The 22870-nt window shown below is 42.8% G+C and overlaps 1 protein-coding gene across 5 annotated transcripts; it reads right to left on the minus strand.

Moving 5' to 3' along the window:
• Positions 1–18063: 18063 nt before the first annotated feature.
• LOC117193739 lies at positions 18064–21987 on the minus strand. Of its 5 annotated transcripts, none has more exons than XM_033398466.1 (4): positions 21226–21987; positions 21019–21174; positions 20794–20961; positions 19210–19402 (listed from the first exon to the last, which is right to left on the minus strand). In XM_033398466.1, the coding sequence occupies exons 1-4, from the start codon at positions 21292–21294 to the stop codon at positions 19265–19267; spliced, it is 531 nt and encodes a 176-aa protein (XP_033254357.1). In that variant the 5' UTR covers positions 21295–21987; the 3' UTR covers positions 19210–19264. The 5 variants fall into 5 exon arrangements, with proteins under 5 accessions (XP_033254358.1, XP_033254355.1, XP_033254357.1 ...); XM_033398465.1 differs by lacking the exons at positions 20794–20961; positions 21019–21174; positions 21226–21987 and adding exons at positions 19456–19623; positions 19679–19834; positions 19886–20201 and having other exon boundaries at positions 19220–19402; XM_033398467.1 differs by lacking the exons at positions 19210–19402; positions 20794–20961; positions 21019–21174; positions 21226–21987 and adding exons at positions 18064–19188; positions 19456–19623; positions 19679–20202.
• Between the last annotated feature and the right edge of the window lie 883 nt (positions 21988–22870).

Here is a 22870-nt window from a genome sequence, read left to right on the forward strand (position 1 = left end):
AAATTAACATACACTCATATTTCACTTGTCCGGCAGTGTGCCAGGCAATTTGTTGAAGATGATTATTGTTAATCGACACATGATCAAAATTATGAACACTCCACGTTTCAGGGAGTCGGCTACGGATTGAATCCTTAGCGAAAGGATAAGCTTGAGCAAGAATATATCACGTTTTTTCTGAGCTAAATCAATCGCAAGGCGTGAATCATGATGAAAAGGAAATTCCGCAAAACTTTGACAACAAGAAGCGAAGCCTTTTTAAAATGTAATTTTTAAATTATGGGTTAGATAGCCACGTTTATGGCATTCCAATAATTTCATTCCCTTGCCAAAATCATTATATTTTAGGTTGCTGATGAAGGTGTGGAATGCTTTAAGTATTTCTCCTCCCAAGTCCTCCCTTTAGTCCAAGTCCTAAGCTGTTAAGCTTCGTGTAGGAGACAACCTAATCCCACAGATAGAGTCAACAAAAGGAGATGTTTACTATTAGGTTTAACGGCAGCCAAATAGGCGAATTTAATGCGGCTCGTCCACAGTTTTATGGTCGATTTCAGGCACCAAGCGAAGTCTGAAGTTAGTGCAGACAAGCCCAACGGTTAATACATCAAATTCCAGCGTCTTGACAGCGAGCGTTCCAGTTCTTTTCACTGGTGCCTTTTGTGTGCCGAAGATAGCGACACTTGTTAGAGGAAGCCTCAGCCACAGCCACAGCCAGGGACAATTCGATTGACATGAAATGAATTGTGAAATTAAACAGACTTGCACAATGACAGCCGAAGAAAGGAAACCGGGAAAGTCTGAAAAGGATTCCCCACAAATTGCTTAGAGATGTCTCTTGAATAAACTGTACGGAGAGTGGAGTGGAGTGGCAGGTGGAGTATGCCAATCAGCTGCCAGTTTCCTGGCTATAAAGATGTGGCGCCGATTAAAAGTCAACTGCGACAACTATGAAAATGGTCGCACGCTATCTATCGATTCATGTGGCATCTTAGCGACGATCATCGCCTGTTTGCTTAACCCCTTCTACACACTTACCGTATGCGAATCACAGAAGAATCACAGAATCACAGAAGCCAGATCCAGATCCAGATTCGGGCCGAGCCGAGCCCCATTGAGCAATTAGCGAGATTTGGAGCATTTATGCATAAAAGAAGATTTTCCGATTGCATAGAAATAGAAAGCGATTCACGCGCGGGCTTTAATGAAAAAGGATTTCAATCATACACACACACAGTAACAGATGCACCGCCAGCAAATATCAATCAACAATGCGCCGCCTAGAAGCATGCAACAATTTCGATTTTCCTGCTCTTTGTGCAGCCAACGCGTCGTATGAGCAATCAATTTGCATCGAGTTCACTCTACAATAATGTTCAGCACGCGTTGCTTCAATTATTCAGAAGACCGTTGGGATTGAATTGGATTGGATTCGGATTGTAGCCGACAAGATTCGTCGATATTTATCCCAGTTCACTGCTGAGGGAGCCGACAGAAGCGTCCGGTTTGAGGCCCGAAATCGCACTAAGGCGCCGAGACAAGAATAGCGCTTAAGAGGCCAAGCCATCGCCCAATACGTTCCACTCGAATCGGCGCAGGCGCCTACGCCATGGCCGTCTGAGTGGATGCCATTTGGAAAACAGTTTGCGAGTTTTTCAATTGTTGCCCAAAAAGGCAACGAAAGAAGCGAACGCGCTGCATGGTCCTTGCTTCTGGTCAGAATAGAAACACGAATCAGGGATTTCCATTATGTATGTACATCCCTCATAGCTGATCCAGCTGCCAGCAGACCCCTGAGGGATGGGCCCTGGCCTCGTCTGCTCTGTTCTGCTGTGGCCTGGCCTGGTCTGGTCTTTTATTGCAGCATAAGTCGATGCACGCTGTGAACTTTCGTCTGCCAAGGTGTCCATGGCTCCGTCGAACATTTTATTTAAGACAAAAAACTAACACAGCCCTAAGGTTGCTTCCAGAGATACATACATATGTGAGACTAGACTTGGTCAAGCTGCAGCTCCCGTTGTGCATTTAAGGTTACCAAAATGTTCCTCACTGGCTCTCGTTTTCACAAATTAATATACTGAAGTCCGCCAGAGAAGCACTTAATACAGCCCTAAGTTATCTGGGACTTTGAACAATAAAGACTTTAGACTGGACCACTTTGATGCACTCTTGCAACGACCAGTTCGGTTTTTTGTGGGTTCATATTCATAGTTCAAAACGAATCAAGTACGGGTATTTCTATGAATATTTATTGGCTATGAAGTATCTTGGGGGTTGCGTCAGTCCAAGAAACCGCATTTAATGCCCGCATTTATTCCATTCCATTTCCTCGACAATCTCTGGCACAGTCCCAACATTAATCTAGTGCTTGTATATGTACATACTTGTACTAGGATATGCAACACCTTTTGCGCACCCTGGCCAGCTCTGCAGGTGGGGGTCCTTTGCTGGTCCTTTGCTCAATGGCTGTATAAAATGCGTGCACAGTTGGCGACAGTCTGCCTAAATGGAATTTCAGGTTTGCTTTTACCTCAGCTCCAGTCCTCGCAGCCATGCCATTGACTTTATATGTATATCATTACTACCGCTAGTGGCTGTTGGCGGCAATAGCCGGAAGAAATAATTGCATTTGGCGCAGACGAGTTAAAAGACGATTGCCGGCAATCGCGGTGCTCAATTTATTTGCTTACATTGTCGCTGCATTGGCAACATGGCGATTGAAGAGGTTGAATCAAATTGGTTTAAGGACTCCCCATTGCCAGCTAAACTCTTTACCGTTCCGGCGCAGGAGCCATAAGTCGCCACCTTGTCAATTGTCACGCTCCGAAAGATAGATAGAAAGATACCCTGATACGGAACGGTATCAGCTCAGGCGCTGCTAATTATGAGTCCCGTTAGGAAAAACACACCCAGGGAGAGACGGACAGGTGAGCAGTGAGCCGAGCTGCCAATTGATGACACACTCTTCAGATAGGCCTGACCACGAGTGTCATGCAGGCACTTTTCCTGGCAGCTATGCTGATAACAACTTTGTGGCCATGTGACAACATTATGCCATTGCCCAGGCCCCAGAATCGAAACGAAATCCAATTTATAGGTGTACCCTGACATAAATCACAGTCTGACCAATCAGAGTCGTGTCAGGCATTAGCGTGTTTGAATTTGCAGTGGGTCGTCTTCTTCCAGCATCATCCAACTCGTATTCCCAATCAAAACACATGGCAAAAGGCGATTATTTCCCCCTCAAATGTTTTTCTAATGCATATTTGCATGGTTTTCCTGGTATTTAGTTCCTGTTCCGCCACACTACAATTCGCCCACACATTCGTATATTTTTATACCCGATACTCAAAATGAGTATTGGGGTATATTAGATTTGTGGTAAAAGTGGATGTGTGTAACGTCCAGAAGGAATCGTTTCCGACCCCATAAAGTATATATATTCTTGATCAGCATCAATAGCCGAGTCGATTGAGCCCTGTCTGTCTGTCCGTCTGTCCGTCCGTCCGTCTGTCCGTCCCCTTCAGCGCCTAGTGCTCAAAGACTATAAGATCTAGAGCAACGATGTTTTGGATCCAGACTTCTGTGATATGTCACTGCTACAAAAATATTTCAAAACTTCGCCCCGCCCACTTCCGCCCCCACAAAGGACGAAAATCTGTGGCATCCACAATTTTAAAGATCTTAGAGGATGACTATATGTTCTAGAGTGTAAAATCTCAACCAGATCGTATAATTATTATAGCCAGAATCAAGAAAACAATTTCATTCTTTCTCGCTCTGTCTCTCTCTAACACACAGGTTTCATGGTCGGCTTTGCCAATTGCAAAATATGAGTTAAAGGATCTCAGAACCTATAAGAGCCAGAGCAACCAAATTTGGTATCCACACTCCTGTGATATCGGACCTTGACCGTTTCGTGTCCAAATTTCGCCACACCCCCTTCCGCCCCCGCAAAGGACGAAAATCTGGGGCATCCACAAATCTCAGAGACTATTAAGGCTAGAGTAACCAAATTTGGTATCCGCACTTCTGTTAGATCTCACTATAAAACGTATATCTCAGAATTACGCCCCACCCTTTTCCGCCCCCACAAAGGACGAAAATCTGTTTCATCCACAATATTGCACATTCGAGAAAACTAAAAACGCAGAATCATAGATAATGACCATGTCTATCAGATTGCTGAATCTGGTTCAGATCAGATCATTTTTATAGGCAAAAGGAACAAATCAATTTGCACTGGCTACGCAGCCCCCGACGTCACGCTCAGACTGATTTTCTGTCTCTCTCGCACGCACTCCTTGTCGTGACGTTTAATATTAGCGGCGTCTGCCGGAGGAGAGCCATACTGACTTAGTATCGGGTATAACTGTAGAGTTGCGGTCTCCGCAGCAACTCACAACGTTCCCCCTCGTTTTTTCTTGCGTTCTTTCGTATGCCTTGGTCTGACGTTTAACTTTATTTACGTCTCCTGCGACACGTGCCACTGCCTCAAATTGTGGCTCAATGCACATCGTTCCCATCTCTGGCACTTCCCCTTCACATGTCCGTTCAGCTGACAATTACAACCCATTTGTTGCTGTTGCTCTTGCTGCAACTGCCGCCTGGTGTTGCTCTCGGTTGTTGGGGCTGGCTTATTTAGCATGCAGATGGCAAGACACGCGCGTCAACATCCATTGAGTTCTATTCCCCATGCAGCTAATGGCTCCATCGTGATGGAATGCTAAGAATGCAGAATATGTGAGGAGTGTGTGTATTACGTAGTGGAGCACAGGCCCCTCCAGGTCCAATCAGTGCCTGTGCAGACGCTTTTAAAGTTCCACCAAATGTACTCGCAATCGTAATTTAAGTTACTCTCCCTCGCTATAGGCCGAAAATACACGCATCCCTTTTCCTAATTGCTCACACACGCGCGCATTAAAGTTTTGAGATAAAATTAACGCTGTCGGCCACTGTTTTGGGACGCCGCGATGAGATTGTAAAAGGTGTTCTTAAAAACGAAATTTCTCTGAAATCATATCAAATATCCAGAGGCACCGAAGCTCATGAAATGTTAAAAACAATAACCATAAACTCAACGTTTGGCGGAACACACGGCGAAAGAAAGAGATTGGTCTTCCCGCTTAGCCGCCGCTGGGGAACAGCGCGTCCAACATGACCGGAACGTGGCCGCACGCCATTTTGTTTGCAGGTAACACGAGCTTGGTGCATGTTACAGCAAGATTAATTCGTGTTGATAAACAGTTATTTTAATTAATCGCCAGGTGTGGCTTCAGGTGCTGCCCGAGCTTTTGTGCTCCAAAACATTTAAATTTGAATTTAAATCGACTACAGGTCACTGCGGGCTATTCCCTGAATATTCCAATTGGTGAGACGTTTTGTCGGTTTGAATAAATTTGAAAAATGGCGCCTTCGCCTCGACTGCGACGGCGACAACGCCCACGCCTACACCCTCGCCGGTGGAATGGAAATGCATTTATCACTGCTCCATTGGATAGTCAACAGCCAGTTTTAGCTGAAATTAAAAATCGTTTCCACCTGAGTTTATGCCAGCCCCTTTGCTGCCAATACTTGCACTCTGCATTCTCCTTTGTCCATTCATAGTGGACTGGACCCTGAAGTTCTTGCAGGTTACCGTCATTTTCTAGCCACAACAAACTTTTCTCCATAATTAAAAGCCAACGAAACTTTTAACTAGCGCTTTGAAAAGAGAGTTCACAGAAAATACCCAAAAATTGAGAGCACAAACATGACTAAATTTCTAATTTGCGACATGTTTCGGTCAAGTTGTACAGATCTCAAACAAATACGGTTGAACTTTTTCACCTTTGTACGAAAGTTTTTCCTTTAAGCATGGTTGGTTTGGAATGCAAAATGAAAGTTGTTAATAAAAAGAAAGCCTCTGCTGTGAGGGATTACAAAATAAGTATAAACAATATCGAATAAAAATCCCGTACCAACTAAATTCCGACATTGAATGGGACTTTACAGTAGAGCAGGGTGACCGTTTGTGGTACTACCTCGTCGGAATTTACTCCTCCTTTTTCAAATAAAATCGGATTTATATTTATAATTTTTATTTTTATACCCGATACTCAAAATGAGTATTGGGGTATATTAGATTTGTGGTAAAAGTGGATGTGTGTAACGTCCAGAAGGAATCGTTTCCGACCCCATAAAGTATATATATTCTTGATCAGCATCAATAGCCGAGTCGATTGAGCCCTATCTGTCTGTCCGTCTGTCCGTCCGTCCGTCTGTCCGTCCCCTTCAGCGCCTAGTGCTCAAAGACTATAAGAGCTAGAGCAACGATGTTTTGGACCCAGACTTCTGTGATATGTCACTGCTACAAAAATATTTCAAAACTTCGCCCCGCCCACTTCCGCCCCCACAAAGGACGAAAATCTGTGGCATCCACAAATTTAAAGATATGAGAAAACTAAAAACGTAGAATTGTAGAGAATGACCATATCCTTAAGACTGCGGAATCTGAATTGGATCGTATTACTATTATAGCCAGCATCAAGAAAACAATTTCATTTTTTCTCGCCCTGTCTCTCTCTAACACACACGTAGCATAGCCGGCTTTGCTTAGAGTAAAACATTAGCGCCTAGATCTCAGAGACTACAAAAGCTAGAGCAACCAAATTTGGTATCCACACTCCTAATATATCGGACCGAGACGAGTTTGTTTCAAAATTTTGCCACACCCCCTTCCGACCCGCAAAGGACGAAAATCTGGGGATATTCAAAAATCTCAGAGACTATTAAGGCTAGAGTAACCAAATTTGGTATGCGAACTCCTGTTAAATCTTACTATAAAACGTGTTTCTCAAAATTTCACCCCACCCCCTTCCGCCCACACAAAGACGAAAATCTGTTGCATCCACAATATTGCACATTCGAGAAAACTAAAAACGCAGAATCATAGATAATGACCATATCTATCAGAGAACAAAAAGGGAGATAAGAGAACGTCGCTTCGTTACGTCTCTCACTCATACATACGTCTACATTCTCATATGTCTGTCAATACATGCGTGCATTGCTAGAGATGGTCATTCTTCAACACCCTTCCTGAATGCGTGCATGCTTACAAATTCCATTTAACTCAATTTAAACTTAACAATTTTGTAAATTCGACATGCTTTCTCTTAGGGAGATTCTTGGTCAAGATATCTGCAATCATATCTGTTGTACAAGCATACTTTAACTTAACTTGACCTTCTTCTACAATCTGTCGTACAAAGTGATATCTAATATCAATATGCTTGGTCCTTGATTGATGCACTGGGTTCCTAGCCAGCTCTTGTGCGCTTAGATTATCGCCATATAAGGTAGTTGAGGTAGCTTTATTTCCACAGCCAATTTCGATGATTAAGCGACGTAATAATATGGACTCCTTACACGCAGCCGACAGTGCCGTGTATTCTGCCTCCGTGCTGCTAAGTGCCACGCTGCGTTGTTTCTCAGATCGCCTAGAAATTGGGCCACCTGCCAAAAAATAAACATAGCCCGTATACGACTTCCGGTTAGTTCGATCGCCGCTGCCAAGTACCTCAGAACGTGCTTCACACCAGCCAGATGCTCTGCGTGCGGATCTTTATTCCTCTGGGCCAACTTTGCAACTGAATGCAAAATGTCCGGTCTGGTTGTGAGTGCCAGCCACATCAGCTCACCAATCATGGATTGATACATGACAGGATCAACCTTTTGACACTGCTCATTAGTACAATCCACCTGGAACCCCGCATCCAACGGAGTAGCCACTGGTCTACATTTGTCCATGTCGTGAGCTTGCAATAGTTCCTTGATGTATTGCGAGTGGCCTATGGTGATAGGCCCAAGCTCACCTTCACGGTGCAACTCCATGCCAGCCAAATCCAGCCGATTTGATACCGAGCATGTCCTCTTTGGAGTGGCATGCTATAAGTAAATCGTCAACATATACCAAGATTAACGATAAGTTACCTTTCCCTCTCTGCTGGTAGAGACACGGCTCTTTGTCACAGGAAACAAAACCCAGATTAGTCAGGACGCCATTCAGCTTCGAATTCCATTCCCTTCCTGACTGCTTCAATCCATATATTGCCTTTTTAAGCAGCATAGCCTTCGCTGGATAAGCTCGATCAATGTACCCTTGTGGTTGCTTCATGTACACCGTATCGCTCAGGTCACTGTTGAGGTATGCCGTATACTGACATCAATTCTGCTGCTAGCGCAAGAATAAATCGCACGCTCTCCACTCTGCAGACTGGAGAAAATGTTTCCGCATAGTTTATGCCGTACTGCTGGGAGCAACCTTTTGCCACCAGCCGCGCCTTGAAACGTTCGATTTGACCATCTTTGTCGCGTTTCAGGCTGTATACCCATTTGCATCCAACTGCTCGTTGTCCTGCCGGTAAGTCTGCCAACTGCCATGTCTCGTTTGCCATTAATGCCTCATATTCGCGTTGCATCGCTTCGGACCAATGTGATGCATGAATACTGATCAACGCCTCCTCGTAGGATACTGGAATCTTTACGTCGCTGGCAGCCAGAGCACCAAGAATGTTGTACTCCTTTCTCGGACGGCCAAGTTTGCCGGTCCGAATCAGCCTTGGTCTGCCAGGTCCAACGCGAGGAGCTGGCTCATCTGACTCAACCTTTTCTGTTGCGCTCTCGTACCCATCAGTACCGCTGCTACTGGGATTCTCCCCGTCAACGCTTGCACCATGGCTGCTGTCTCCACCGCTGCTGTCAATGTCATCAGTATCGCCGCCTAACTGCATGCTAACTTCTGCCTTCGGAAGTTCGAATGTGACTGTATCCTTGTCGTCTTGGATCTCGTCAAAGAGAACATCTCGCCTCTCAATCACCTGATGAGACACAGGGTCATACAGTCGATAGCCCTTAGCCGCTACTGAATATCCAATCATGCGATATTCTTTGCCTTTTGGTTGAAGTTTACTCTTTCTTGGACCCTTGTCCAAAGCTACTGCAACGGAGCCAAAAACCTTTAGATGACCAACAAAAGGTTTCTTCCCAGTCCACGCTTCCATAGGCGTCATACTGGTCAGCGCCTTGGTCGGTGATCGATTCCGTACATACACAGCTGCGTTGACTGCCTCAGCCCACAAGGATTCGCCTAATCCTGACTGGACCAGCATACATCTTGACATTTCCACCAGAGTGCGGTTTGCCCTCTCAGCAACGCCGTTTTGCTGTGGAGTGTACGCCACTGTCAGCTGCCTCTCAATCCCATTAGTTTTCAGAAATTCATCAAACGATTTGTTGACAAATTCACCGCCATTGTCGCTCCGGATACATTTGAGACTTTTTCCCGTTTGCCGTTCAACCAGGGTTTTGAACTCGACGAACTTCTGGAAGACTTCATCCTTTGTCCGCAGGAAATACACAAATATACGCCTTGATTTGTCATCGATGAAGGTTAGAAAATACTTTGATCCAGCAAGCGACTGTGTGCCACAGGGCCCGCACACATCTGCATGAACTAGTTCCAATATATCTTGAGCTCTACTGGTGGTTGCAACATGAAATGGTTGCGCATGAATCTTGCTGACCATACATGTTTTGCAATTCATATTCGCCGGGAAAACCATATTTTCAATGCCGCGCACCATTCCTTTGCGGATCAACATATGTATACAAGTTTCCAACTCTGTTCGCCTTTACAATGCATTCGCCATTTTGGATAACTCGTGCATATTCTTGTCCAAAAGTGACGAAACATTTATTCTGTACAGCGCTGCTCACCGAGAAATAATTTCCATTCATTTCGGGCACATAGAGAACATTCTTTAACAGCAGCGTGCATATCTCTGTCTTCAGCTATACTTCCCCTTTTCCTTCAGCTTTTAGGAAACCGGAGTCAGCCAGACCAATCATTTCTGTGTGTTTCTCGAACTTTGTGAATAACTGTTTCTCACAACACATGTGGCTTGTGGCACCACTATCCAAACACCACATACTCTTTTTCAAATTATCTGCGTCCAACGCACTCTTGCTGCCCTTTCCACATTTGCGCTCTCCTTCTTACACTGAGCCTTCATATGACCGCGCTCACCACACTTGAAACATATCATTGTATTGTTTCTCTTCTTTTGCGCTCTGTGCGCGGCCGGCTTATGTACTGCGGTATATGCCTTTGCGTATTCCTTTTGATCTTCTGTGTTTCCCTTTCGTTCGCTTTCTTCCTTCAGTTTTACGCATAGAACATCGAAAGTCGGCAGACTGTCGCGCGTCTCTATGGCGACAACGAAATTTTCGAATTGTTCTGGAAGGCTTGACAACAAAACAATTGAGCGCAGTTCATCATTTAGCTCGATTCCTACTGACCCAAGGCCATCAAGAATATCCACGAACTCATTAATGTAGCTTGAAATGCTTTGCCTTTGGTCCATGCGCTTGCTTAGCAATTTCTTGTACAGTTGAACCTTTCGTACAGGTACACTTGGTTGATGAACACTCTTTAATTTGTTCCATGCTTCGGACGACTTACTGCAATTTTTAATGTATCCCAACTGTGAAGTTTTCACACTCAATATAATCATGGCCAGCGCCTTTTCATCCTTGGCCTGCCAATTCACACCTTCGGGAACATTCGTTGGTAGCAGGTCACCAGATGCCACACTCCACAATTCAGCGTGCACCAACACAGACCGCATTTGAATACACCAGGAGTCATAATTTCCCTCCTCTAATTTGTCTATTTGATACATCCCGCTCATTGCTGATTATCGTTTAGTCTCTGAGTCACACCGATGTTAATAGTTCGTAACTAAAACAATCACTTTACTTTTAATTTACAAAATCCGAACCTGGGCCCATAACCTGTTGGACAGAATTTCGCTGCCGTTGCAAGGGAAGTTCTTGTACCGAAAAGTAACGAGGGGAACGTTGTGAGTTGCTGCGGAGACCGCAACTCTACAGTTATACCCGATACTAAGTCAGTATGGCTCTCCTCCGGCAGACGCCGCTAATATTAAACGACACGACAAAGAGTGCGTGCGAGAGAGACAGAAAATCAGTCTGAGCGTGACGTCGGGTGCTGCGTAGCCAGTGCAAATTGATTTGTTCCTTTTGGCTATAAAAATGATCTGATCTGATCCAGATTCAGCAATCTGATATATATGATCACTATCTATGATTCTGCGTTTTTAGTTTTCTCGTATCCTCAATATTGTGCATGCAACAGATTTTCGTTCTTTGTGGGGGCGGAAGGGGGTGGGGCGAAATTTTGAGATAAACGTTTTATAGTGAGATCTAACAGGAGTGCGGATACCAAATTTGGTTACTCTAGCCTTAATAGTCTCTGAGATTTGTGAATATCCCCAGATTTGCATCCTTTGCGGGGGCTGAAGGGGGTGTGGCGAAATTTTGAAACAAACTCGTCTCGGTCCGATATATAAGGAGTGTGGATACCAAATTTGGTTGCTCTAGCTTTTATAGTCTCTGAGATCTAGGCGCTAATGTTTTACTCTAAGCAAAGCCGGCTATGCTACGTGTGTGTTAGAGAGAGACAGGGCGAGAAAAAATGAAATTGTTTTCTTGATGCTGGCTATAATAATAATACGATCCAATTCAGATTCTGCAGTTTAAAAATATGGTTATTCTCTACGATTCTGCGTTTTTGTTTTTATCGTATCTTTAAAATTGTGGATGCCACAGATTTTCGTCCTTTGTGGGGGCGGAAGTGGGCGGGGCGAAGTTTTGAAATATTTTTGTAGCAGTGACATATCACAGAAGTCTGGATCCAAAACATCGTTGCTCTAGATCTTATAGTCTTTGAGCACTAGGCGCTGAAGGGGACGGACAGACGGACAGACGGACGGACGGACAGACGGACAGACAGACATGGCTCAATCGACTCGGCTATTGATGCTGATCAAGAATATATATACTTTATGGGGACGGAAACGATTCCTTTTGGACGTTACACACATCCACTTTTACCACAAATCTAATATACCCCAATACTCATTTTGAGTATCGGGTATAAAAACGCAACCATTCATATGTAAGGTTTATTTGTGACTAATAAATGCTCTGCTCGCAGGCAGATAGAGACCGAACGAAATAGAGAACAAAAAGGGAGATAAGAGAACGTCGCTTCGTTACGTCTCTCACTCATACATACGTCTACATACTCATATGTCTGTCAATACATGCGTGCATTGCTAGAGATGGTCATTCTTCAACAGATATTGGGTGAAACTTATTTAGTTTAATTACAGATCCTGTCTGGAAAAATTCCTGACGGATGCTCCCTTGGAAATAATTATTGGTGCATTGGAATGAATTTTCAATTCTATTATTTGGGGTAAATTTGTTTTCTTACGTAATAGTGGGTATTGTGGTTATCCTAGCTTTGAAATAACTTCAGCCAAGCGTTTAGGCATTGAAAGTATCAAAGTTTGTAGGGTGTTCTGGTCGATTTTGGCCCATTCTTCAATAAATACCTTTCTTTTCAAACTGGCGCTCATTATAAACTTTGCTCGAAAGTATTCCCCAAACGCTCTCGGGACTAGATGCAGGCTGCCCTAAAAGATCAGTTTTTCGATCCTCAAAGAACTGCTTTGTAGCTATGGAAACGTCGATTACAGCGTTATCCTGTTGACAAATCCACTCTTCCCCGAAGTATGTCTCGCCAAAACTGTATTCATACATCATCGAATCCATCCGAGATGATACGAAACATACAGGTGGTTTTCCGCGGTGGCCAAGTGCAGCAGAGAGCGAGCCACCCCGAAATGGAATTTTCTTCATATTTAAGAATACAATTTAAATAATAAAAATTAGAAATGTAAATCCGTTTTTATACCCGATACTCAAAATGAGTATATTCCAAGTTGCCGTAACATATTTCCTCACATTGAATTATTTATATATTCTATAAGAATAGGATAAAATGGAATTGAGCTAAACTACATATACCAAACAAGCTGTAGTCTATGAGCACAATCCCCGCCACCTCCACACGTGACTGTTATATTTCACAAAATATTCCAATAGAATTATAATAACATTTAGTCGTGGTCTAATGATCAACGGCTTGATCATAGCTTTAATACCACTCGATGGTACGCTTATCCACTAGTAGATCATGCTATAGAATATACATAAATATTATATCATCAAAGAATCATCTCTTTACTTACATCGTAGGGACATGAATGATTCATATTTGAATAATCTTTGAAGGTCTCATAAAAATATCTCACGACGGGGAAGGATTTTGGACGTTTAAGGAAATTGCAGCCATTCACAGTGAAATTGTAAAGGAAAGGTTTATATCCACTGAATCACTTGTACAGTCCAAATTTGTCTGAAATACAAAAAAATTACAACAAAATGCGCTCAGCACACCTTTACATACATACCGAGAATTTGGTAACGGTAACTTGAAACAGATTGACTTTCAGCGATAGATATTTGTAGCTCCGGTTCACAGATTTCAGATAACAATATTTAAAATCGGAGAATTCCTTGTCCTCAGAACTGCACTTTATGTTCGTGAACTCCACTCGACAAGCGATCTTTGAGATGTTGGTAATTGGTTGTACAAATATTTTACACTTTACACTTACCTTAACGACAAAATAGGACATGACCAGGAGGTACACCAAAACATTGGGAGTAGAACACATCACGCACATGAAGCCACGACGACTAAGTTCAATTTAAAGCTTTTTATATATCCATTACTATTTGTGTAGAACTCATTATTAATCAATTTCGGTCAACGATCATTAAAAATAAACTATTTAGTTGAGGTCTATTGATCAAGGTTTGCTCTGGATTCGAAGAGAGAAACGGGAAGCGAGCGAAGTGTTTTTCTGTTTTGTTACTGGACCAGACCGCAAAGGAAAAGTCGTTCTTGAGTTCCCTGCGGGACTGCAGCGAGTCTCTGGTCCGCAGGGGCGGGCGGGCCCATCCTTCTATGCCATTGTGGAGCCGCTCCAGCTCTCTCAATTTCCGCCCGACATCGGACGAATCCAAATCCTCTTGACCAGCAGTGGTCTCCGGATACCATATTGTTGACCATGTTCCCGGCGCTCCGTATGTCTCCGCCAAAGCCGCTTCGCTGTACGTTGAACCTTGAGCAGGTGAACAGAATACATACGTTCAAAGGTCTCTTCTACGCCTCACGTCGGGCAGTTTGCGTCGTTTTCATGACTAAAACGATGTACATATGTATGTAGATAGCTCCTAAAACAGCCATACCCTATTAGGAGTTGCTGGAGGTCCAAAGGCAACAGGAAGTGAAATGGAACCAGTCGCCTTCTAAAATCCAAAAATTACACTCTTTTTATACCCGATACTCAAAATGAGTATTGGGGTATATTAGATTTGTGGTAAAAGTGGATGTGTGTAACGTCCAGAAGGAATCGTTTCCGACCCCATAAAGTATATATATTCTTGATCAGCATCAATAGCCGAGTCGATTGAGCCCTGTCTGTCTGTCCGTCTGTCCGTCCGTCCGTCTGTCCGTCCCCTTCAGCGCCTAGTGCTCAAAGATTATAAGAGCTAGAGCAACCATGTTTTGGATCCAGACTTCTGTGATATGTCACTACTACAAAAATATTTCAAAACTTCGCCCCGCCCACTTCCGCCCCCACAAAGGACGAAAATCTGTGGAATCCACAATTTTAAAGATATGAGAAAACCAAAAACGTAGAATTGTAGAGAATGACCATATCTTTAAGACTGCGGAATCTGAATTGGATCGTATTATTATTATAGCCAGCATCAAGAAAACAATTTCATTTTTTCTCGCCCTGTCTCTCTCTAACACACACGTAGCATAGGCGGCTTTGCTTAGAGTAAAACATTAGCGCCTAGATCTCAGAGACTACAAAAGCTAGAGCAACCAAATTTGGTATCCACACTCCTAATATATCGTTCCGAAACGAGTTTGTTTCAAAATTTCGCCACACCGCCTTCCGCCCCGCAAAGGACGAAAATCTGGGGATATTCACAAATCTCAAAGACTATTATCGCTAGAGTAACCAAATTTAGTATCCGCACTCCTGTTAGATCTCTTTATAAAACGTATTTCTCAAAATTCCGCCCCACCCCTTCCGCCTACACAAAGGACGAAAATCTGTTGCATGCACAATATTGCAGATTCGAGAAAACTAAAAACGCAGAATCATAGATAACGACCATATCTATCTGATTGCTGAATCTGGATCAGATCAGATCATTTTTATAGCCAAAGGAAACCAATCAATTTGCAGTGGCTACGCAGCGCGTGACGTCAGGCTCAGACTGATTTTCTGTCTCTCTCGCACGCACTCTTTGTCGTGTCGTTTAATATTAGCGGCGTCTGCCGGAGGAGAGCCATACTGACTTAGTATCGGGTATAACTGTAGAGTTGCGGTGTCCGTAGCAACTCACAACGTTCCCCTCGTTTATTTTGAATTTCCACAAATTTTTGCAGAAATATTTCTCCGGAAATTAAAAAAACGAGGGGGAACGTTGTGAGTTGCTGCGGACACCGCAACTCTACGGTTATACCCGATACTAAGTCAGTATAACTCTCCTCCGGCAGACGCCGCTAATATTAAACGACACGACAAAGAGTGCGTGCGAGAGAGACAGAAAATCAGTCTGAGCGTCACGTCGGGCTCTGCGTAGCCACTGCAAATTGATTTGTTCCTTTTGGCTATAAAAATTATCTGATCTGATACACATTCAGCAATCTGATAGATATGGTCATTATCTATGATTCTGCATTTTTGGTTCTCTCGAATGTGCAATATTGTGGATGCAACAGATTTTCGTCCTTTGTGTGGGCGGAAGGGGGTGGGGCGAAATTTTGAGATACACGTTTTATAGTAAGATCTAACAGGAGTGCGGATACCAAATTTGGTTACTCTAGCCTTAATAGTCTCTGAGATTTTTGAATATCCCCAGATAGCGAGGAAGAAACAGCGGTTAAAGCGGACAAGTGCTCCTCATAAATTGAAATATCCGAAGAAGGTGGGATATACGAGCAAGTAATGAATATAGCGAAAGCGGGAAGAATCAGTTTTACACACAGGAATTCCAGTTCCTGTTGAACTTGGACTGTGAAGTGTTCCGACGTGAAGTAAGAGTCCACTGCAATTAGAACCCTCCTGCCCGTCGAGACGAACGGTCCTTTCTAAAAGTTGTGTACCGACCTGCCAAAACCTCGGAACTAAGAATGTCCGGCTTTAACCAGGTTTCAGTAAACACAATAACGTGGGAAGCAAATGCAACACTATCCCGGAAAAGAATGCTGAGCTTACTACGCAAGCCTCTTACATTCTGATAGGTTACTAAAAGAGAAGTTAGTTTTTTGGAAAGGTGGAAGCAAGACGGGAAGTTGAGGAAGAGGAAGTTGAGGTTGAGGTTGAGGGTGGCACACTGGAAAGGTTTGGAAGGGATATGGGGGGCCTATTCTTCTTCTTAGCCTTAAACTCCTTCACCACCAAATGCTCCGGCCAAAATTTGGCGGAGCAAATGGTGTCAAATTGAGTTGGGGAGATGCTTATCTTAAACGAGGCTATCTCCCTGGCATAAGAGAAGTTAAATTTCTCCACCTTTAAACCCACGGCTTTTATTTTGCTTTGAATAAAAGCAATTACATCATTAGATGTGAGGTCAGGGGCACGCCGTGAAACAAAAACTTGTCGTTTTGGTGGGACTCCCACCAGTGGTTTAGTCACCACAGGCCTAGTACCTGTGGTGGCAATATCCGGAGGTCCGGAACGTCTATTTACTGGTGGGATCGGTATAGACGGGACAACTAGCGAACTTGCGGACACCACGGACACGGACGCTGCAGACGTACTTGGCTGCACATTCTCCGAGGCGATGAATTCGGCTACCGAATCTGCGTCGCCAGCAGCTGTCGTTGCCCTTGGAGTGGCAAACGAGATCAACTGCTGCACACTTGGAGTGGTCGGAGTCAGTTTTTCGGCGGCGCACGGCTGAGTGACGGTTGGCAATTGCAGATCCCGCGGAGTGACCTTTTTGCGCCTCGGAGACTCATTGAGCAGTTTTAAACCGCTAAACTGAGCCTCCATGGCTAGGAGCCGATCGTATTGGTTTTTAAAACCAACGGTCAGCTCCTTAAAGCCACTCCGCGTCTGCCTCATGAAAGCCACCATGTCTTTCTCCACCGCACGGCATGCCTCGCAACTGTAATGCAAGCCATTACGTTTGGCTATAGCATCACTCACGAGGCCAGAAAATCCAGCGCATTTTGCGTGCACTACGCTGTCGCAGAGCCAGCAGGGGACATTCGGCTGATCGTGGGTGATCTGCTTCTTACAGCTTTTTTTGGCACAGACCACAGCGTATTCCATTTTATTTTATTATTTATTTATATATATACTATTGTTTGCAAAACAAATTGGTATCAGACCAATGTGCCAGACAACGCTCAAAGCGGAATTGGTAAAAAAAAAGAGAGCAGAGTGGAGAGCGGTTATAGCGAGAGCTACTAAGCAGAGAGCGCTATTGCTCAGAAAGTTTAAAGAGCGAGAGAGAAAGAACAGTTATTGAAGTTGAGGTGATAGCGAGAGAGTGATAAAACAACAAAAGCTACCAGACGAGAGCGGACTGCAATGCAATGTAATGCGTACTCACTCACTGCAACAACACAAACACAAGCACAAGCACAAGCCGACGCCGAAAAATAAAAAGTTAAATAATGTTTTAACACAAATCAAAAGGCATGCACTCGCGTAATAGAATAGGTTTCCAGATTGTCGTCTGGTTAGGAAGTAAGTTTAGAATTTAGTTAGGAAAACACCGGCTGTTTATTCAAAACAAAAGGAAAAAATGCGGAGCGCAAAATAAAAACACGTCTGATCACTACGAAAGATACGTAGCTTTGATTGGTCCTCATGAGTGGCGTGATTCTAAAGAATAGATTTCTCGAGAGTGGCGTGATTCTAATGTTGATGAAACAATGTGGTCCATTGTTTATATTATGGGGGGCCCTAGCTTGGAGTATGGGAAGAAACAGTTATTGATTCTTGAGTGGGGTCCTGTTACTTGTGTGGATGGGGTGGATGAATTGTACATAAACATAATGTGTATGGGATGTGGGGAATTATGGATATGTCACTATATACATATGTATCTCCTGAAACCTATTCTTGGTTTCTGTAAAAAGTCCACTAATTGCAAAATATATGACTTTGTATGCTATTATTTTTGCATGATATAAAATATCGATGTTTTCGGCCGATTGGCATTTTTGGTGGTTTCATTTGGTTCATTTGATTTTAGCTTCAATGCGCTGCAGCCGTTCCATCGCCATGTTGGACTAAATCGTGGGTCCCTGAAACGTCTCAGCATGGCGGATGCGGGCAAACTATTGGCCGAAACAGCATCCACAGTCGCGAACACAGTTCCCAAGGATGTCCAGGACACCCAGCTATGTACACAAAACGGGCGAACTTGCATTATGTCTAGTCGCGTCTTCTGCACCACCCACTGGTCAAAGGGTCCAACTGAATATAGAAGAATATTCATTTCACGGTGCGAAACATGATCGGTGAGTTAGATGTCCAGTTAGCCATAGCCAAAAATTTTTGTTTTTCGGATCCTGAAAAACAAAACCAAAATCATATGCAAAGTTTTAAGTGAACCTGATGCATTTTTCAAATAAGTTTACACCCATATTGCTTTTTTGAAGTAAAAAAAAAAAACCTGACAGGTTGACCTGGCACAAATGTGGCCTTGACGGACGGACGGACAGACAGACATGGCTCAATCGACTCGGCTATTGATACTGATCAAGAATATATAGACTTTATGAGTTCGGAAACGCTTCCTCCTAGGCGTTACACACATGCATTTTCCGAAAAAATCGAATATACACCTGTAATCATTTTGAGTATCGGTTATAAAAATAGAATATAAAAGAAAATAGTAGGATCCTCAATATTTTTGCTTGAAGGACTAATGAAAAGCATTGAATTATATTGAAGAATTTTTTATGACATCGATACAGACGACAAAAATATGAATTTTAGTGTATTCCAAGTTGCCATAAAATATTTCCTCACATTGTTTTATTTAGCTAACATTTAAATTTATAACTACTATTGAATATCAGCTTTGCATTAGGAACTACATAGCTTTAATACCATTTTGCTAAAACCGTAAAACAATTATCCTCTTGCCATTGTCACCGTTGTCATTCTGAAAATAGTAAAAATACTACATTTAAATGATATTTTTTAATTTAGAAATTTGTTTTGACAAAACATAAGAACATTTATTGATAATAATAAGAGAAAATGCCGTAGGCCAGAAAGTGCAAGTGGATCAAGTAATCGCCCGCGGGAAAGTCCAGAGTTTTCGAGAATCGGTTATTGACATGCTCGATGGTAAGCTTATCCAATAGTAGATCATGCTATAAAATATACATAAATATTTACATAATCAATGAATCATCTCTTTACTTACATCGTAGGGACATGAATGATTCATATTTGAAAAATCTTTGATTAACTCATAAAAATATGATACAATGGGGAAGGATTTTTGATGTTTAAGAAATTTGCAGGCATCCACAGTTAAATTGTAAAGGAATGGTTTATATCCACTGAATCGCTTGTACAGTCCTATTTTCGTCTGAAATGCAAAAAAATTACAAACAAATTCGGTCAGCTCACCTTTACATACATACCGAGACATTGGTAATAGGAACTTGAAACAGATTGACTTTCAGCGATAGATATTTGTAGCTCCGGTTCACAGATTTCAGATAACAATATTCAAAATCGGAGAATTCCTTGTCCTCAGAATTGCACTTTATGTTCGTGAACTCCACTCGACAATCGATCTTAGAGGTAATTGGTAATTTGTTGTTCAAATATTTACACTTTACACTTACCTTAACGACGAAATAGGACATGACCAGGAGGTACACCAAAACATTGGGAGTAGAACACATCACGTACATGAAGCCACGACGACTAAATTCAATCTAAAGCTCTTCATATATCCAATACTATATGAGTAGAACTCATTATTAATCAATTTCGGTCAACGATCATTCAAAAAACCTATTTAGTTAAGGTCTATTGATCACGAGTTTGCTCTAGATTTTAAGAGAGAAACGAGAAGCGAGCGAAGTATTTTTATACCCGATACTCAAAATGAGTATTGGGGTATATTAGATTTGTGGTAAAAGTGGATGTGTGTAACGTCCAGAAGGAATCGTTTCCGACACCATAAAGTATATATATTCTTGATCAGCATCAATAGCCGAGTCGATTGAGCCATGTCTGTCTGTCCGTCTGTCCGTCCGTCCGTCCGTCCGTCTGTCCGTCCCCTTCAGCGCCTAGTGCTCAAAGACTATAAGAGCTAGAGTAACGATGTTTTGGATCCAGACTTCTGTGATATGTCACTGCTACAAAAATATTTCAAAACTTCGCCCCGCCCACTTCCGCTCCCACAAAGAACGAAAATCTGTGGCATCCACATTTTTAAAGATACGATAAAACCAAAAACGCAGAATCGTAGAGGATGACTATATGTTTTAGAATGTAAGATCTCAACCAGATCATATAATTATTATAGCCAGAATCAAGAAAACAATTTCATTCTTTCTCGCTCTGTCTCTCTCTAACACACAGGTTTCATGGTCGGTTTTGCCAATTGCAAAATATGAGTTCAAGGATCTCAGAACCTATAAGAGCCAGAGCAACCAAATTTGGTATCCACACTCCTGTGATATCGGACCTTGACCGTTTCGTGTCCAAATTTCGCCACACCCCCTTCCGCCTTCCCTTTACTTACATCGTAGGGACATGAATGATTCATATTTGAAAAATCTTTCATTAACTCATAAAAATATGATACAATGGGGAAGGTTTTTTGATGTTTATGGAATTTGCAGGCATCCACAGTTAAATTGTAAATTAATGGTTTATATCCACTGAATCGCTTGTACAGTCCTATTTTCGTCTGAAATGCAACAAAATTACAACATAAAATTCGGTAAGCTCACCTTTACAAACATACCGAGACATTGGTAACGGGAACTTGAAACAGATTGACTTTCAGCGATAGATATTTGTAGCTCCGGTTCACAGATTTCAGATAACAATATTTAAAATCGGAGAATTCCTTGTCCTCAGAACTGCACTTTATGTTCGTGAACTCCACTCGACAAGCGATCTTTGAGATGTTGGTAATTGGTTGTACAAATATTTTACACTTTACACTTACCTTAACGACAAAATAGGACATGACCAGGAGGTACACCAAAACATTGGGAGTAGAACACATCACGCACATGAAGCCACGACGACTAAGTTCAATTTAAAGCTTTTTATATATCCATTACTATTTGTGTAGAACTCATTATTAATCAATTTCGGTCAACGATCATTAAAAATAAACTATTTAGTTGAGGTCTATTGATCAAGGTTTGCTCTGGATTCGAAGAGAGAAACGGGAAGCGAGCGAAGTGTTTTTCTGTTTTGTTACTGGACCAGACCGCAAAGGAAAAGTCGTTCTTGAGTTCCCTGCGGGACTGCAGCGAGTCTCTGGTCCGCAGGGGCGGGCGGGCCCATCCTTCTATGCCATTGTGGAGCCGCTCCAGCTCTCTCAATTTCCGCCCGACATCGGACGAATCCAAATACTCTTGACCAGCAGTGGTCTCCGGATACCATATTGTTGACCATGTTCCCGGCGCTCCGTATGTCTCCGCCAAAGCCGCTTCGCTGTACGTTGAACCTTGAGCAGGTGAACAGAATACATACGTTCAAAGGTCTCTTCTACGCCTCACGTCGGGCAGTTTGCGTCGTTTTCATGACTAAAACGATGTACATATGTATGTAGATAGCTCCTAAAACAGCCATACCCTATTAGGAGTTGCTGGAGGTCCAAAGGCAACAGGAAGTGAAATGGAACCAGTCGCCTTCTAAAATCCAAAAATTACACTCTTTTTATACCCGATACTCAAAATGAGTATTGGGGTATATTAGATTTGTGGGAAAAGTGGATGTGTGTAACGTCCAGAAGGAATCGTTTCCGACCCCATAAAGTATATATATTCTTGATCAGCATCAATAGCCGAGTCGATTGAGCCCTGTCTGTCTGTCCGTCTGTCCGTCCGTCCGTCTGTCCGTCCCCTTCAGCGCCTAGTGCTCAAAGATTATAAGAGCTAGAGCAACCATGTTTTGGATCCAGACTTCTGTGATATGTCACTACTACAAAAATATTTCAAAACTTCGCCCCGCCCACTTCCGCCCCCACAAAGGACGAAAATCTGTGGAATCCACAATTTTAAAGATATGAGAAAACCAAAAACGTAGAATTGTAGAGAATGACCATATCTTTAAGACTGCGGAATCTGAATTGGATCGTATTATTATTATAGCCAGCATCAAGAAAACAATTTCATTTTTTCTCGCCCTGTCTCTCTCTAACACACACGTAGCATAGGCGGCTTTGCTTAGAGTAAAACATTAGCGCCTAGATCTCAGAGACTACAAAAGCTAGAGCAACCAAATTTGGTATCCACACTCCTAATATATCGTTCCGAAACGAGTTTGTTTCAAAATTTCGCCACACCGCCTTCCGCCCCCGCAAAGGACGAAAATCTGGGGATATTCACAAATCTCAAAGACTATTATCGCTAGAGTAACCAAATTTAGTATCCGCACTCCTGTTAGATCTCTTTATAAAACGTATTTCTCAAAATTCCGCCCCACCCCCTTCCGCCTACACAAAGGACGAAAATCTGTTGCATGCACAATATTGCAGATTCGAGAAAACTAAAAACGCAGAATCATAGATAACGACCATATCTATCTGATTGCTGAATCTGGATCAGATCAGATCATTTTTATAGCCAAAGGAAACCAAT

Source organism: Drosophila miranda (genome assembly GCF_003369915.1).
Source record: "Drosophila miranda strain MSH22 chromosome Y unlocalized genomic scaffold, D.miranda_PacBio2.1 Contig_Y2_pilon, whole genome shotgun sequence".
Lineage (NCBI taxonomy): Eukaryota > Metazoa > Arthropoda > Insecta > Diptera > Drosophilidae > Drosophila > Drosophila miranda.

Coding starts and splice junctions, on each gene's coding strand:
- LOC117193739 (XM_033398464.1), bottom strand. CDS start 21,294: ATGTGCGTGATGTGTTCTACTCCCAATGTTTTGGTGTACCTCCTGGTC. Junction 20,962..21,018: donor TTCCCGTTACCAATGTCTCG/GTATGTTTGTAA, acceptor GTTGCATTTCAG/ACGAAAATAGGACTGTACAA. Junction 19,403..20,793: donor ATCATTCATGTCCCTACGAT/GTAAGTAAAGGG, acceptor TATATTTTATAG/CATGATCTACTATTGGATAA.